The sequence below is a fragment of the Gavia stellata genome, chromosome 5 (assembly GCF_030936135.1).
Source record: "Gavia stellata isolate bGavSte3 chromosome 5, bGavSte3.hap2, whole genome shotgun sequence".
NCBI classification, from domain to species: domain Eukaryota; kingdom Metazoa; phylum Chordata; class Aves; order Gaviiformes; family Gaviidae; genus Gavia; species Gavia stellata.
Window position 1 is genome coordinate 3,539,063 of NC_082598.1, and position 10,621 is coordinate 3,549,683.

Sequence of the window (10,621 nt, forward strand, 5' to 3'; positions counted from 1 at the left end):
GCGCGGCGGGCGGCGCCGGGCCGGGCCCGCTCCTTCCCCCTCGCTGGCTCTCGCCGCCGCCCAAGGGCTCCGGTGCGACGCCGCGGCGGGCGGCCGCGACCATGGACGCCGCGCCGGGGGAGGGCGCGGGGGTCCGGGGAGGGGGGGAAAAGGAGGGGAGGGGAAGGGGGGGAGAGGTACCGCCGCCCCTCAGCGCCCCGCCGCGGGGCTGCCGGCCCTCAGCGGCGCCCCCGCAGCCGCCCGCCCGCTCCTGCCGCCGCCGCTGCCGCCATGGTGCGGCTCCATGCAGGGCGCGCTCCGCTGACAGGGCCGGGGCGGGGCGAAGGGGGCGGGCCGAGGGGCGGGGCGAGGGGGCGGGGCGATGCGGCCACAGCGGGATCCCTCCGCCAGGTGCCCCGGGGACGTTCCCGTTACGGTGCTGCCACCTGCCGGTGCGGGAGGCGGCCGGTCCCGCCGCCATGGGGTGAGGGCCGGGATCGGCCCCGGGCCCGCCCCGCCGTCCGGATCCGGCCCCGGGGAGGAGAGGGCGGGCACTTCCCCCCTCACAGCGCCTGTCTATCACCGCGACGGGCGTACGCGGCGGCCAATCAGCGGCGGGCGACGTGCGCGGTGGGCGGTCTCAGAGCGGCTTCCGGAGCGCGCGGCGGCGGTAGCGGGAGCAGGTAGGTCTTTGCCGCGGAGCCCGGCCCCGGGGCCCGCATCACCCCCCGGGCCGCCGAGCAGGGACCTCCGGCGGGGTCTTTTAGGCGTATTTGCAAGGGGGAAGTCCCCCCCCAGCGCTCCCCTGGGAGCGGGAAGGCCGAGCTGCGGGGCAGGGGGGCCCGGCCGGGAGAGCAGGCAGGGTCCCGCCGCAGCCCGCCCCTCCCGGGCTGCCATTTCCCGGGGAGAAGGCGCTTTATCGCTTTTCCTTTTCCATCGGCGAGAAGGGCCGAAAGCAGGATCCCAGCCATGGCTCCCTTCGCCTGGCGTGACCCCGCGCCGCTCCTGTCGCGAGACCTGGCCCGGGATCCACCCCGGCCGCGAGGAGAGGGAGAATAAAGGGGCTGGGCCGTGGCAGGAGGGAATTGGCTTTGCGAAAGCAGCGTCCAGAGTTGAACTTTAACGTGTTTTTTTTTTTCTTCGCCTGTTTCCACCCAGGATTTCCCCCTGCGCCATATCGCCGCGGCGGCGAGGTTGAGTGTCTGTTCCTATCAAGCTCCTACAGAAAAGCCGAGCGTTACCGGCAGCCCTCCGCTCACGTTAAGTCTCTCTCTCTCTCTGGGCAGGTGCTGAGCCAGGATGGGTTTTGCCGAAGACAAAGTGTACAACTACATTTTGAAAAACCTCACGAATTTCAAGAACATCCATGTGTCGTCGCTGGCCGATTCCCTGAGCTGCCTGACCGAGGCTGACAGAGTAATTTCCTGCTTTCCCAAGTCCTGCCGGGCTCCCTCCCCAATGTATAGCTCAGGCAACATATAGCTGCCTTACCTCTAAGCCAGAGCCTCTCTTAGATCCGCTCTGTGTTTTATTTAGGATGAACTTCGCACCCGGGAGGAAATGCGGGGCAGCCAGGCGACCGTCTATAAGTTTTACCAGCACCTGAGGTGCCGGCAGGGCTGGGTGCTGGATCTCATCAACGCGCTGCACCAGAACAACGCGGGGCACCTGGCTGACGAGCTGCAGCATGTATATGACTCCTGGCAAGCCCGTATGTAGCCTCGTCGTTCCTGGGTGCTGCCCCGGGTGGGTCTGGTAGATATGGGGACCCAAACCACGTTTCCTGCTGTCCGCCGAACAGCTGGGCTCTATGCCCGCCCCGGCTTCCCAGGGACGTGGGGGTGTCTGTCACTGTCCCCAGGGATGTCCCTCACCCCGGTGATGTGCCTGGGGGTGATGGGGTCCTTGTTTGAAGGTGCTTGGGTTGGCAGTGGGCTGGGTTTCTCACCTGGAGGGGAGATGGAAAGACAAATGAAGGGGTGCTGTGGGCTTGCCTCAGCCCCACGCTCATCCTCAGCTTTTCCCCCTACGTCCTCGCTCACAAACCACCTTGGGTCCTCCAGGTTCCCCAGCTCCGGCCGCTGCCTCCTTCCCTCCAGCAGCCAGCAATGCTTGTCCTGCTGTCTCCTCCATCCGTGCCCCGATGCCGTCCCCGGGGCTGAACCCTGCTCCAGGCACCCCGTTGGCTGAGCAGCCATGCCGAGACCAGCCCATCGGCAGCCATCCACCTCTCCTGCCCAGTGCTGCCACTCCCGTGAGCACGGACCTGGACGCCAGGGCGCCGGTTCAGGAATCGGTGAGCAGGGCACGCGTCAGATGGGGACATAAAGGTCCCTTTTGGGCCGGAGCGTTGGTGCGTCGGGAGTCCGTGGTAGGACCAGGCTTGTTCAGAGACGCCCAATGCAGCCTCTCGCTGCTGATCTCTGCTGCATGCTTGCTGCATCTGGTAACTTATAGCCTACATATGGTCCTATAACTGCTCCCCTCTCCTGCTTCCCCTCCGTGGATGGGAGTGCAGGGTTTGCTCTGTTAGTCCAGGCTCCCCTCCACAGTCCCCCACCCCGAGCAGACCTCCTGTGAGCTGTGTGGTGGGTGCCAAGGACAGACCCCCTTCATCACCAGGCTTGCGTGGGTCACTGGGTCAGGGTTTGGGACACCCTGGTGGTCCCAGACCCCTTCATCCTGGCACAGCAATTTAACACAACTCATTTCCTTCCAGCTCCCCAAAAACCTCCTGGAGCAAGAGAGTCCCCAGCTGCCTCTGCCTGGGAGCGCAGTCCGTGACGGAGTGAGCGATGGGCACGGCGGAGAGGGGCATCGCTCGCACCCCATCGAGGTGGCGCAGGCAGCAGCGGTGACCTCCGGGGCAGCCAGCGTGGCCGTGCCATCAGCTGTCCCCCCTGAGCAGGGCCGGGACTGGCTGAGCCGCCAGCAGCACCCGGTGTGTGTGGACAATGGGTGTTTCGGGAATGCCAACCACCTACACCGCGGCGCGCCGGGCTTGGGTTTGGGCAGGTCTCTTCCGCTGAGGGATGCGGGCACTTCTTGCAGCCCCAAGCAGCCCAGGAATGATCCCGAAGAGGACTTCTATGTCTCCACTGAGTCGCCCCTGAAGCTGGAGGAGACTGCTTGCAGCAGGGGGACCCAGCCCCCAGGCTCACTGCCGAAAGCGCAGGCTGTGCCCAGCTCCGAGCACGGCGAGCCCTCGGGCAGCTTCGTGGATGTGCGCAGCCCCCTCCTTATACAGCAGCAGTTTGATGCGGAGCAGAAGCGGGTCGGGATGCTGCGAGAGCACAGAGGAGATGAAGGTGGGTTTCCTTCCTGGCAGTTCCATGTAGCCACCGTGTTGACGGGGAGCAGGATTGAAGGTGCTGCCAGATGCCTGTCCTGCTTGATGGTGAGGATGGAGAGTGGCAGAGAAGGTGCAGGTGTGGGGCAGGGCCCTGCCAGGAGGCCATGGGGATCCTCACAAAGAACAGTGGTAGCTGTGGCTGTTGGTAGAGGACAGCGCAAGGTTGCATCTGCCTTCATGGCCCATGAGCACTCATGGAGGTGTAGAGAACAGGTCTCTGTGCTGTTGTCTCCCATCTCCGGGGCTGCAGCAACCTCCTCCAGGAAGGGAGCGAGGTTGAGTTGTGCAGAAATCCAGCCTAGCTGCTTGTTTTCCCCTGGTTTTCCCTCCAGTTGTTGTTGCAGTTGTTGCTCGCTGTATTTTGGCACAACATCCTGACCAGGAGTCGGCAGAGGCACTTGCTTCATTTCCAATGTAGAACGCCTTGCTTGAATGTCTCTGCACCCCCATTTCAGCAGGCAGGGGCCACCCTGCTCTTGAAGGGAGGAATGGATTGGGGGTGCTGGCTTGGCTGGTGCTGTCTGGTTTACCTCCACCAGGAGAGCTTGGGTGCTGTGGCAGAGCCAGGGCCGCATGGGCAGCACCCAGCAGCGCTGGGTCCTGCTCCCTGTGCAACCTCCTCAGCTCTGGGAATATCCTGTTGCAGCATCCTTGAGGAAGAGCAAAACTCACCTTTTAGGTCTCCTGATTAATGCAATACGTTTTGTTTTCTCCCCAACAGACACTTGGATGGAAACAACTACCCTGGTCGCTACCCCTGTGCCCAGAGATGCTTCCCTGTCCTGCGACACCTCCCTGAAGCCTCCTGTACAAGAGAGAAAACTGCCCGTGGGGGAGACGGCCAGCAGCACTCCCTCCATGCCGACAAAGGAGAAAGTAGGTGACCTTTCCTGTTGCCACTTGTATTTCATTCAGGTCCTTGCGAACGCCCCCTGGTCAGGAGATTTTTCTGCTGCAGTGTAAGATTTTGAGCTGGTGGCGAGTTTATTCAGGGCTTTTTTCCCTGCTGTGTTCATGTCCCCATCTGGACAGTGTATTTCGGAGCACGGGAGAAGGGAGCCAAGGTTTGTCAGGTTTTGACTCCTTATTTCCCTCCCTTGACTTGCCAGTCAGTCTCCTGGTTTCCAGGTACCTGTTTCCACCCCTTTCCTCACTGCTTGTCTCCCCCTCTTTCCTTTCCGTATCTCCCCTGAATCCCAAAGGTCTCCCGGAGCCCCAACATCTACCTGACCCGCTCAGTCTCCTAGTCCTGGGAGTTACCTGGGATCCAACCTTGCTGTTAGTGGCTGGAGACGTGATGGCTGAGTGCTAAAGTGGGCTCGTCGTGTGACATGGGTGCCCGAGACCAGGCCAAATGGGAGCTCCCCGTGGCACTCAGCTCCTCTCGTTGTTTCCCAAAGGTGCTCCTGGCCTCGGTGGACCCTCTCTCGACTTCTGCAGGAAGCTTTGAAGGCACATCTGGGAGGACGGCCTGCTGGGTGAGCTCTTACAGCAACACGGAGAGGGATGTGGAGCTCAGCAAGCCAGGCGTCCTCCTCTCCATGCCTGGGGAGAGCCAAGAGGCAGCCGGCAGATGCCCGAGTTCTCGGGGGCCTAGCGGCCCCCATTCTGAGGTGTCCGATAGCCTCACCTTCAGCAGCGACCCGCTCCTGGTGAGCACGGATAGCTCAAGCTCAGGAGAAGCTCCCTCCAGAGTCTCCGTGGGATGCCCGGCTCCAGCAGCTCATGAAGACCCCAGGGGAGAAGAGGCAGCTGGAGCAAGCAGAGACTCCAGCCCACCTCCGAGCTGGGACAGCACCTCCCTGGGCACCCACGAGGTTCGCGTGGACCACTACCCCAGCCCCCAGCTCGGGGCAGGCAGCGACCTCCGAGATGGAGCAGATCCCCTTGGAAACTCTCCAGTTTTTGCCTCTAGCAGGGGCCGTGGCACTGCAACCAGCTCGTCTCAGGCCAAAGTCCACCCAGGGGACAGCAACGGAGCGTCCCTGCCATACGTCCTTCCAACTGTGGGCATTGCTCTGATTTCAGCTGTGGCATTTCTGGTGTATGCTCGATTGCAGAAATAGCGCTGCAGTGGATGGGATGCCACGACCATCACTCAGCCTGGGTGATTCCTCTTCGTAGCAGGAATTTGGCCAACATGTTTGAAGCCTGAAGAGCAGCAGGCAGGGGGGACAGTAGGGTCATAGTTAAATCTCTGGAAGGTTTTGCTGGAAGAGGCCTTGGTTGTGTGATGCTGTTGGATTTGGGTCTGTTCCCCCTAATTTCCCAACCATCTTGTCTGTAGCCTTCTCCTTTTACACCCGTAGAGAGGGTCTCATTCAGGGAGTGATCCCTTGAGTCAAAAAAGGAAGTCCTCATGGCAATTCTCCACGTCTTCCTTGTTTGATCCCAGGAGGTCCCAGGGAAACATGTCCTGGTGGTCCAAAGGGTGACCCCTCCGGGCAGTGCAGTGAGGCGAGGTTTTGCAGATGTCCTGTAAAAGTGGAGCTGATCTTGTTGGCTCTGCTCATCTCAGCTTGAAAACGTGCCTGAGGGTCTGTGCAGCAGCCTTCACCAGGTGCCTGATGTTGAATTTGCCTTACTTGGCGTCTCTGGCTCTGTTGCTGGGACCTCGGCTCGTCTCTGCTCCTCCTTTTCCCCCTGTGCTGGGTGCGTGGGCAGGACACCGGTGCACCAAGTCACGCTGCCTTCTGCTCATTCATGATGAGAGATGCCCCCGTGATGAGAACGTGCCAGGCCAGACCGCGTGCAAGCTGTCCCCTCTCCCAGGATCCATTGTCCTGCTTCGGTGCTTTGCTTTGGAGCATCCTCCCCTGCTCCTGAGGATGAGGGATGGGCTCTGGGATTGCTTCATGCAGCACTGACACCCTGGGGATGAAGCTGAGGGTCAGGAAAGAGCCGCATCTAACCAGCTTTCTTGAGGATCAACCTCATCTCACCCCGCTCCAGCCAGGGAAAGGGGGATTATGCTTTAAGAGGAACATTTCAAGCAATGCCAGCATTAAGCGGACTTGGTCCCACACAGGATTGTTGGGCATCTTTGATCTTTAGGCTGTATTTTTAGAGCCTGGCTAGGAGGGTGGATGTAGTTCTCGCCTTTCCTGATACCTGGTGCTACAGGATGGGAATACAGGAAACTTGTGTCCAGGCTGGGACACAAAAAGGATTGGCTGTGCACGGTGCAGGAAGGCCATACCCGGTGGCCAAGATATTCTGGGTTATCACGAAGGTCCCATTTAGAATTAGTCCATAATTTCCCTGCTATCCCCAGGGACCAGCTTGGAGTGCGAGGGGATTGGGCTGCAAGATTTCTAAGATAAAATCCTCAAACCCAAACAAATATCCCCAGCTTCCCCCTGTCCAGGGCAGCAGCTTTTGGGGGCAGAAGCGACCCTGCTCAGTCGCTGCTGGCACGCATTTCTAACTCCAGACAGAGTTTAGTGCTCTCCAGCCATGCTGCCTGCTTCTGTCTGGTGCTGACGGCCGGGCTGCACTCCTAATCCAGGCTGTTGCTTCTTCCCTGCTTTACCGTGTCCAGTAATTTACTCCTCCTGGATTGCTGCCGTTCGGCACAGCTTCCCAAAATATGACCTTCCTGCTGGCAGGGGACCAGGAGGGAGATGAGCTCCCTGGGTCCTGGCTGCAAAGTGAAGCCGTCATGCCTGGAGCTTGACCTGCGGTGGGAAGGGTCCGTCAGCCCTGCAACAGGGTGAACGGCTGCTCCTCTCTCCTAACACTTTCCCTTTGCCCAAAAATGCAAGAAGTGCCTCCCTTAAATGATAAGGATGATAAATATATGCAATAGCGAGGTGTTGATTTTGATCTGACAGGGCAGCTCTCCAGGTGAACTGGAGATGTTCATCGCTTGTTCAGTGCCCGGCGCTTTACCCGTCAGAGGAAGGGACAGTGCTTTTAAATGCACTTGACCTCTGCTGGGAGAGGGAACAGGGGGACTGTTCTCCCCATTTGAAGATAACATGGTGACTTCTCCAAAACCTCCCCACAAGCAGGGAGGAGAACCCGGCATTCCCCATCCGCAGTCCCCAGTAAGCTGGTTTTTTTCCTCAGCTGTTGTAATTTTGTCAGTGAGGGCTTCGTAGAGACCCGTCACCTCCCTGTGAAAGCTGCACGTTTCAGCACTAAGAATTGCTCTTTATTTGCAGTGGGTAAGGAAATCGCCCCAAATCCTTTCACCTTGTTAAAAGGCTCATGTTTACTACTGAATATTGCACCGAAATAAAGCAGAATACATTTCGTAAAGCAGAGTACGCGAGCCTGCGTAACCACACTGCAGAAGCCATCCCAAAAAGAGAGGGGGCGCGCGCCTTTCCCCCACGCTTCTGCGTGATTCGGAGGACGTCCGTGAGATCCCAAACCAGCAGCATCCGTACCAAGGCCGCCTTCTTTGATGCTTTACTTGCCTGCAAAATTCCTCACGTATTTTCCCCGCTCCTTTTTAGCAATGGCTTGTACGCTTTGCCTTTTCACGTTGAATCACTCTTGTGAAACAGCTGGTTTATCACCACTTCAGACTCAATAAAAGCACGCGTTCAGTGTTCTGCTGTGAAGTGCCAGTATTTTCACAGTTGTAATGTAGCACTTTAAAAGCATAATCAGCAGGTGAACTGCAGGAGGGAACTGTGTCACTGTAAATCTTTTAAAAAAGAAAAAAAAGCCTTTTACTAACTGTATAATAAAATTGTTTGCCACTTTACACTCAACTTGTGAGGTTGCCCTGTGTGTTTGTAAGATGAGGGGGACGGATCTCAGCTTTTGAAGCCTCCGTGGAGCAAGGGAAAATTTCACATAGAAGTTAGCTGGAGAATTAAATCACCTAACTTAACCTGCTCAGGCAGTGGAGGCTGCAAAGAAGAATCCAAACAGCCCTCCTCTGCTTTTTCTTGGGAGGGTTGCTGCAGTTCATGCACCTTGGTTTTCCCATTTAAGAAAAATGCTTTTAGAGAAGGCTGTTTGTACAACTTTTACCACATGCAGTTTCAAGTGACTCTGTGGTAGTTGGACCGTTTCCCTTGCTGTGGAGCTGCATTTGGATTTCTTGGAGAAGCCTTGCCTGCATATCGAGGAGTGTCTGCCGGGAATTCAGCTTCCTCACCTCTTCCTCTTCCTCGTCCCGCCTCTAGGCAGCCAGTTCTCGTAAGACCCTTGCTTTCATCTTTGGGGTTACCTGTTGGGCATGTTGGGGTGAAACCTCCTGTTCCAGCATCCCAGAGACTAGAGGTGACCTCCCAGGGTTTGGGGGTAGGCTCAGGCAGCGCCAAGAACCACCGAATCTGTGGTCCTCTGGTAAAAGGGGCAGGTAACCCCCTCTTTTGCTCACAGCAATGTCTGGATCTGTGCTGGGGTCTTGAGGAGCGGGAGGTTTATGAAACCGGTGCCAGAGGGAATGCTTTGAAGGGCTCTACTGGCAGTGCCACAGCGAGACTGATGCCATCAGTCCGTATCAGGAAGAGGTGGACAGGGTTTGGGGACAGTTTTCCATCCTCGTTTCGGAGCAAGCACGGGTTCTGGTCTAGAGGATGCCCACCACGGCAGGTCATAGGAAGCCCAGATGGCAGGTTGAGGATGAAGACAGGCAGGGTGGTTCTCGATGCAGCATACAGCTGAGCTGCAGAAGTTGTCTCCTCAGGATGTTGTGGTTGCTAAAGAGGAACTGGACCAGCTCTGGGAAGACAAACGCACCGAAGGCTTTTAAGCAGAGATCTGAGCTGCAAACCATTACAAGCTAGAAGAGCGTTCGGGAGAAATAGAGCCATAGGCAGCTGTGGCTGTGTGGTGGAAGGCTGGGAGGGAAAGGCCCTCCGGACTGGATGTAACCAGGTGGACATCATGAGCAGATGCATGCTGAGGTGGACAGCACGCACCAAGGCCAGCACACTGCTCATGCTTCTTCCTCCACAATCCAGATTCTCCCAGATTCTCTAGTTGAATCGGATCCCGGGATCCTGCCAGAAAAGGGAGCTGGGCCACTTTTGCCACCCTGGCTTCAGCTCTGGCGTGGAGGCAGCAGCAGTGGTTGCTCCCCAGGTACCACTCCTCATCTGCTGAACAGCTTTGGGCTTGGCCTGACCTGCAGAAAGGAGATACCAACATCACCGAGACCGCCGCTGTGCCTGGCTCCGGTGAGCCCCTCGCTGGCGAGGGAGCCCTAGGGGTGAGCCAGCCTGCGGCGTACGCCGTCTGGGGACAAGTAGGAAGCTTTTGAGCAGCACGATGGAAACAGCCTTTCTCAGTAGCGTTACGTGCCCTCTCCACACTGCCTTTTACAGAAGAGGCTCCCAAGGGCTCTGCTGTGTATTCGCAGCCCACTAGCTCTCCTTGCTTTCTGCTTTCCCAGCTAGAGCTCTTGACTTACAACCCGGGTATATGAAACACAGTCAGGGCTCAGTATTGACAATACTCTGAACTTCAGGCAGCGAAGCTCAGCGAGTTAGTTTTTTAACAAAATGAAGGCAACGCTTTCATAAAGAAGGATTATTTTTATTCAGAGAGGTTATGCTTTCGCTCATATTGGCACCAACCTCATTTATAAGCTTCTTGCATTTGCCCAACAGGATATTAAAATTATACTAACTAAATTTGACCAATCTCTTTGCCCTTTTTTCACCACAGCAACCAGAATTCAGCAAATTCTTACTGAAATTATTACACCTTTTTTGAATGTCAGTCGCTTATCCCTTTGGTATCGAATTAATGCCCGAGGATTGCGGTGAGCTGAGATTAACGTGGTGGAGGTGAAGAGCACCGTGGGTCACTGGGTTGCAGTTACACGCTTGGCCGTGCTCTAGGTTTGTTAGACATCAATTAACATCCCACTTCGGAACCTCCATCATGTTACAATGGAGCTTTTACGGCATAATTTAGTCTGGGAGTCGTTTCTCCTCTTGAATGTCATCCTGTTGATCGTTGCTTGCATCTTTCTTTATGGTCGTCTCAATTTTTTCTGCTGCCTGGATGGCTACTGCTGTAGTTGTTAGCTCAGCATTGACAAACGTAGGGTCAGAGTTTGAAGAGCAGGATGCATCAGCACTTAAATTACGTTGTGATTTATAGGGGAGCCGAGGATTGGGTCCGAGCGTACCCTGAATCCTTGACCCGTGTTTCTGTCTCTCCTCCTAAACCTCCTGTCTTTGCTCCCATTTTGTTGCGTCCGTCCTTTCTACTGAGCTGGCAAGATCTTTGGAGAACTCGAGTGTTTTCATCTGCCCTCGCTGGAAGGGGAAGTTTGGATCCAGAGATGGCTAAGAAAGGGGGAGCCGGAGGAAGCGG

The 10,621-nt window shown here is 57.1% G+C and overlaps 1 protein-coding gene across 1 annotated transcript; it reads left to right on the top strand.

Moving 5' to 3' along the window:
• The first annotated feature begins 1,146 nt into the window (after positions 1–1,146).
• Positions 1,147–8,036, top strand: MAVS (mitochondrial antiviral signaling protein). Its single transcript, XM_059817661.1, is given in 7 exon segments — positions 1,147–1,172; positions 1,266–1,395; positions 1,516–1,705; positions 2,043–2,275; positions 2,699–3,287; positions 4,053–4,207; positions 4,732–8,036. Coding segments are annotated over 6 exon segments (1,950 nt in total). The 5' UTR covers positions 1,147–1,172; positions 1,266–1,278; the 3' UTR covers positions 5,398–8,036.
• The last annotated feature ends 2,585 nt before the right edge of the window (positions 8,037–10,621 follow it).